Source organism: Malania oleifera, chromosome 13 (genome assembly GCF_029873635.1).
Source record: "Malania oleifera isolate guangnan ecotype guangnan chromosome 13, ASM2987363v1, whole genome shotgun sequence".
Taxonomy (NCBI): domain Eukaryota; kingdom Viridiplantae; phylum Streptophyta; class Magnoliopsida; order Santalales; family Ximeniaceae; genus Malania; species Malania oleifera.
Window position 1 is genome coordinate 19,718,733 of NC_080429.1, and position 6,000 is coordinate 19,724,732.

At 36.7% G+C, this 6,000-nt stretch overlaps 1 protein-coding gene across 1 annotated transcript in view; it reads left to right on the plus strand.

Annotated features, from left to right (window-relative positions):
• The window catches only part of LOC131146935 (probable serine/threonine protein kinase IRE), a 48,599-nt gene extending 44,337 nt beyond the window's left edge, over window positions 1–4,262 (plus strand). The window contains exons 16-17 of the mRNA XM_058096792.1: window positions 3,182–3,265; window positions 3,601–4,262. Coding sequence (XP_057952775.1) covers window positions 3,182–3,265; window positions 3,601–3,690 — 174 coding nt within the window. The 3' untranslated portion in view covers window positions 3,691–4,262. The remainder of the gene's footprint in view (window positions 1–3,181; window positions 3,266–3,600) is intronic.
• The last annotated feature ends 1,738 nt before the right edge of the window (window positions 4,263–6,000 follow it).

Genomic DNA, 6,000 nt, shown 5'->3' on the forward strand with positions numbered 1-6,000 from the left:
TCAAGAGGAGGACATGTTTATTTTGTGAGTTTTATTGATGACTACTCACAGAAAGTCTAGGTATACTTCATGCGACACAAGTCTGATACTTTTGCCAAGTTTAAGTTGTGGAAAGTTGAAGGGGAAAACCAGGCAGGGAGGAGAATCAAATGCCTCAGGTTAGACAATGGGACTGAGTACGCTGATTCTAGGTTCATGGAGTTTTGTGAGCAGTAGGGCATTAAGAGACATTTCACTGTTCATCGGACACCTCAACAAAATGGTGTGGCTGAAAGAATGAACCAAACTCTAGCTGAAAGTGCTCGGTGTCTCAGGCTTAATGCAGGGCTATCGAAGAACTTTTGGGCTGAGGCAGTTAGTATGACTTGTTTCTTGGTAAACTGATCACCAAGGGCATCAATAGAGGGGAAAGTGGCAAAAGAGGTATGAACAAGAAATGCAGTAGACTATTCCGGATTGAAGGTATTCGATTATCCAACCTATATTCATGTGTCTAGTGAGGAGAGATCGAAGCTTGACGCAAAGTCTAGACATTGCATATTTTTGGGATATCAAAAGGGTGTGAATGGGTTCAAGTTGTGGTATCCAATGGCAAACAAGGTGGTGATCACTAGGAATGTAGTTTTTGATGAGAAAGCTATGGTGAAACGTACTTAAATTGATAATGAAGAGAAAAGGGAGTCATAAAACTAGAGTAAAAATGAACATGTTGTGTAGGTGGAGTTAGAAACTCAGGGCAATGATAATGATCTTGGTTCCCCGGTTGTAAGGGGTTCTAACTCGGAAAACCGGCAAATCGACAATATTCCTATACGGAGATCTAGACGCACTATCAAACCACCGCCAAGGTATGGGTTTGAAGAGTTAGTATCTTATGCTTTCATTATTAGCTGTAATAATTCAATTACTTTTCAAGAGGCAGTGCACGACCAGGAGAAAAGTAGGTGGATGGGTACTATGATTGAGGAAATGGAATCGCTGCATAAGAATCAAACTTGAGAGTTGGTGGAGTTTCAAAATGGGAAGATGACAATAGGTTGCAAATGGGTATATAGGAAGAAGGAAACAATTTCATAAAAGGAAGGAGATAAATTCAAGGCACGATTAGTTGCAAAGGGGTACTTACAGAAAAAGGGAATAAATTTTCACTTGTGGTTCGACACACATCCATCAGGGTAGTGTTGGGGTTAGTAGCTCATTATGATCTGCATTTGGAACAAATGGATGTAAAGACGACATTTCCCCATGGTGACTTGGAGGAACAAATTTATATGGTATAACTAGAGGTATTCAGTGAACTAGGGCAAGAACACTTAGTTTGCAAGTTGAAAAAGTCTTTTTACGGGCTGAAACTGTCTCCAAGGCAGTGATACAAAAGATTTGATTCCTATATGATCAGGATAGGTTGTAGAAGATGTGAGTATGACTGTTGCTTGTATATGAATAAACTTGATGATGGTTCTTTTATTTTCTTATTGCTGTATGTCAATGACACTTAATAGTTGCGAAGGATTTAATTGAGGTAAATCAGTTAAAGGATTTGTTGCATAAAGAGTTTGACATAAAAGATCTTGGTCCAGCCAAGAAGATACTTGTGATGGAGATTCGCCAGGACAGAAATGCAGGGAGGTTGTGGTTATCTCAGGGCGGTTATGTGGAGAAGGTATTGGAAAGGTTCAACATGGCCGATGCTAAATTGGTAGGTATACCTCTAGCGAGTCGCTTTAAATTGTCTACTACTGAATGCCCAAGTACGGATAATGATATCAGGGACATGTCAAAGGTCCACTATGCTAGCGCCGTGGAGAGTTTAATGTATGCCATTGTGTGTACAAAACTAGACTTGGCACATATAGTGAGTGTGGTGAGTAAGTTTCTCTCTAATTCGAGTAGATAGCACTGGGAAGCCGTCAAATGGATTTTTAGATACTTACGTGGTATTTCTAGTTATGGCATCATGTTTGGCAAGCAATAGGATAGTCCATCAATTGTGGGGTTTGTTGATGCTGATTATGCTGGGGATATGGATGACAGAAGGTCTACAACGGGTTATGTCTTTACCCTTGTGGGAGGACCTATATGTCAGAGGTCTATGGTACAATCCTTGGTGGCATTGTCTACAACTGAATCTGAATATATGGCAGTTGTCGAAGCTGCAAAGGAAGCCTTATGGCCTACTGGTTTGGTCAAAGAGCTGGGTATACAGTAAAGTGGGGTTGTGCTATGTTGTGACAATCAGAACGCTATCTACTTAGCTAAGAATCAAATGTACCATCTTAGAACCAAGCATATTGATGTAAGGTTCCACAGGATCTGAGAATTGAATATTTCAAGTGAACTTGTATTGGAGAAGGTTTACACATCTAAAAACGCAGCGGACATTTTGACAAAACCGGTTACTACTGAAAAGTTCAAACATTGCTTGGACTTACTTCATGTCTCCAAGTGTTAGAAGGGAGATAGACCCAACCTAACGTTCCAAGGTCAAGGTGGATCAACGAGCTATGTTTTCAGGTTCTCCTAAGGGGCATATACTCGCCAAGGTGGAAATTGTTGTGTTTTTGTGGCTCATATACTAGATAGAGTGCATAAATAAGGAAGAAAACATAGTTGAAAGTCACTTGTGTTGAGGATCAGCAGCAAACCATCAACTGTTTGGCCAAATCAGTCAACGGTTTGATCCAGAATTCATACAATTATATTCTGTTTGAAACAATCGACTGATTGGCCCAATTAGTCAATTGTTTGCCTCGAGGCAGTGAGGCTGATTTCAAATTTTGAATGTGAATGTTAATATGGTTGGGTGTTTAGAGTGAAACCTCCAAAGTGTTTATAAATATACCATTCTGGGTATATTCAGAGAGTGAAAATATCATTGTATTGTATTGTATTGTGTTATTTGACATTCTTATAGTGAAAACCTTTGCTGATTGCTCCCGTGGATGTAGGCATTGCCGAACCACGTATTTCGTGTTGTTATTCTTGCTTTCAGATATACTGCGTGTGTGTTCTTTACTTGTTCTTCATTATTGTTTTGTTTAAATTCCGCTGTGCAATTCCAAGTTAATTTACAACACATATTATGGGATTTATATATATACATGCATTCATTCTAAATCTGATCTGTTCACAGCCCAAGATGCATCTTTATTTTGCCTTCTAACAGTTGTGTGCAAAACAGGGTGATGCATGTTGTAATTTGGCAGACTTCAGTGCTGCTCCACCCCTTGACGTGATGTACTCATTTAGTAATTTCTCGTTTAAGGTGAGTCTTGCTGCACTTACGATTTCTCTGTTTTGATTACAAAGTTTCGGATATCAAGTGGAAGTGAAATATTCTCAATCATCCATTGTACATGGCTTTTCCAATGAGTGTATGCTGCATCCTTGGTATATTCTGAAGTTTCTTCTTTTGAGACTTCATGAATAATATTGTTCAAGATCATTATCATAGACGAATCATTAGTGGACAGTTGGGTTTTGGGGGGATATATCCTTCATTGAGAATGAGCTAGTTCCTTCATTCGAACGATTCTTGCAGTGGCTCACGTCCACCTTAATAGATAATAAACCAACTTGTGCATCTTCTTGTATTTTCAGAACTTGTCTCAGCTGGCTTCTATCAACTATGACCTTGTTGTGAAAAGTTCTAAGGAATCCCCAGAAGCATCTGAACCGCCTGTCCAGTGACAATGAAGATAGATGCTTGAGAAGAATCTCCAGAAGCACCTAAATCGCCTGTCCAGTGACAATGAAGATAGATGCTTGAGAAGATACATACACACTCAATATGAACTTAAAGGCTTCCATGACAATTTTCTGCTCCCCGCGTTACTTTCACATTCCAGACAACCAGTACTCCTATGTGTGTGTGCCTTAGGAGAGACCTCGTCTGAAAGGTTCAAGAAGAGACTCATCTGGTGTGATATGATTTCATTTTTGAGGCCAGCCGTTGATTTTCTAATTAAGAAAATGGGTTGTCTGCTGGATGTCGCCTGTCCATTCCAACCGTCCATTCTTAAAATTGGGCTGTCGAAACTGGCGATAGTTCCGCTCGATCTCCGGTTTTCTAATTTACATGCACAAAAATCATTTCTTAGACTCTGGCGATGATTCTTTTTTTTCAGCTACTTTTATCTCTTTTTCCCCCCACACTTGTGTATACATGCTCTAGCAGTGGGATGTAGTCTTTGTTACAATCAGCATATATGTAGGAACTTGTAAATTAATTAGTCCTTAGTTATAATCTTCATTTATCTCTATTGAGTATGTTTTTGTTATCTCTTACACCACACTAATTCTCTTAAAAAATTGTATTCCAGAAGGCAAAAGTTGCGAGGTCCATAATGCAGCATTGGCAATTCCATAGAAAATGCATCGGAGAGACATGATATGCAACATGAGAAAAGGCAAAACAGGGGCTGCTTATGCATACCTCTCAAACATCTAATAGAATCAAAGTTTGTTTAACTGAATTCAATGGTTAACTGAACCAAATCATTGGACCCAGTTTAAAATTTTAGACCAATTCTTTTTATGATTTATCATAAGAAAAGCCCCTCTCATATTGAGAAGAACCATTTTTCCATTTACTTATGGATCATTTAGAATCATTTACAGAAAAGTATTTGTCTGAAGGAAAAAAAATACTTGTTTGAAAAAATGCTTATTTAAAAGTAAATTGAGATTACTTATTGTAAATATTTTTTCAAATGAGTATTTTTTTAAAAATATATATATTTTTAGAAATAAGTATTTATTTAAGTGTAAATGAAACACTACTTATGAATATAAGTACTCATAAAAAGTGTTTTTTTGTTGAGAAAGTACATATTTTTTAAGATGTTCCAAATGGAAGCCTAAAATGGTTGCAAACTGACCAAGGCTTTGATGAAAGCAGAGGAAATGCATGCAACCATGAATGGAAATTGAAATTTTGATAATATTTATGGGCAAGACCATCCAATTTCCTTACTGTTTCAACTTTAAGTAATGAGATAAATTGCAAGGCTATGAATAATGCGGTACATAAGTAGGTCCTCAATTTTAGGAGCGGGGGTAAGGCTGCAAACGGATTGATTCGGGGTAAACTTTACTATGCTCAAACTTGTTTATTAAATTTTTAACTGAGATTGAGTTTGAGTTGAGTTTAGATTGAGTTTAAATATACTTATTCAAACTTGTTTATTATGCAAATGAACAAGCTCACAAGCCCGTAACAAGCTGAGTTACGGTGATTCTCACAAATGGTTTGGTTCCTTTGGAACTTCTCACTTTGAGAGTTGAGAAATTCTTGAGATTGTTGAGTAAAAAGATGAAATGGGTTCTTACTAATATTGTTTTAGAGATTTATTTATTTATTTATTTTGTCTCCACTAAACTAGCCTATTGGACTTGATTATTGACTCTATCACTAAATTTATGTTACGGATTTTTGAGTTTAATAAGCGTCCTAATTTCATTCTATAACCAAGTTACTCATGTCACGAAATAAAATGACCTCACTAATGCTTAGTTTGACTCATTTGTTAAAGGAGTTGCAAAATTGGATTGGAAAATTATTAATTTATATAATGAATGAGCATGAATGAACTCTTATAGTTGAACTATAGAGTAGCAGTTTTATTTATCTGCAACCTTAGGACCCGAGGAGGGTGGCTTGTTGAGTTGCTACTTGGGAATAGGCATGGGATATTGGGAGGTGGAGTGGATTAGTGCCATACAATTGTTTTTTATTTAAATAATTAAATTAATAAAATATTACGTGATGTTATATCTGTATTTATATATTTACAATACATTGGTTTAGTTTGATTAGGTTAATCGCAAATACTGATTGGATCCAATAACCAAACAAACAATAAATCCTGAATTGAATAGAAAAAAATATTAGCTAATTTTTCAATTCAATTTGGTTAGATCTGGTTTTTCAATTTTTTGTGCCAAAAGATACTGACAAAGCATTTTATTTGCACTTTTATATTGCATTAAAAGTTATTT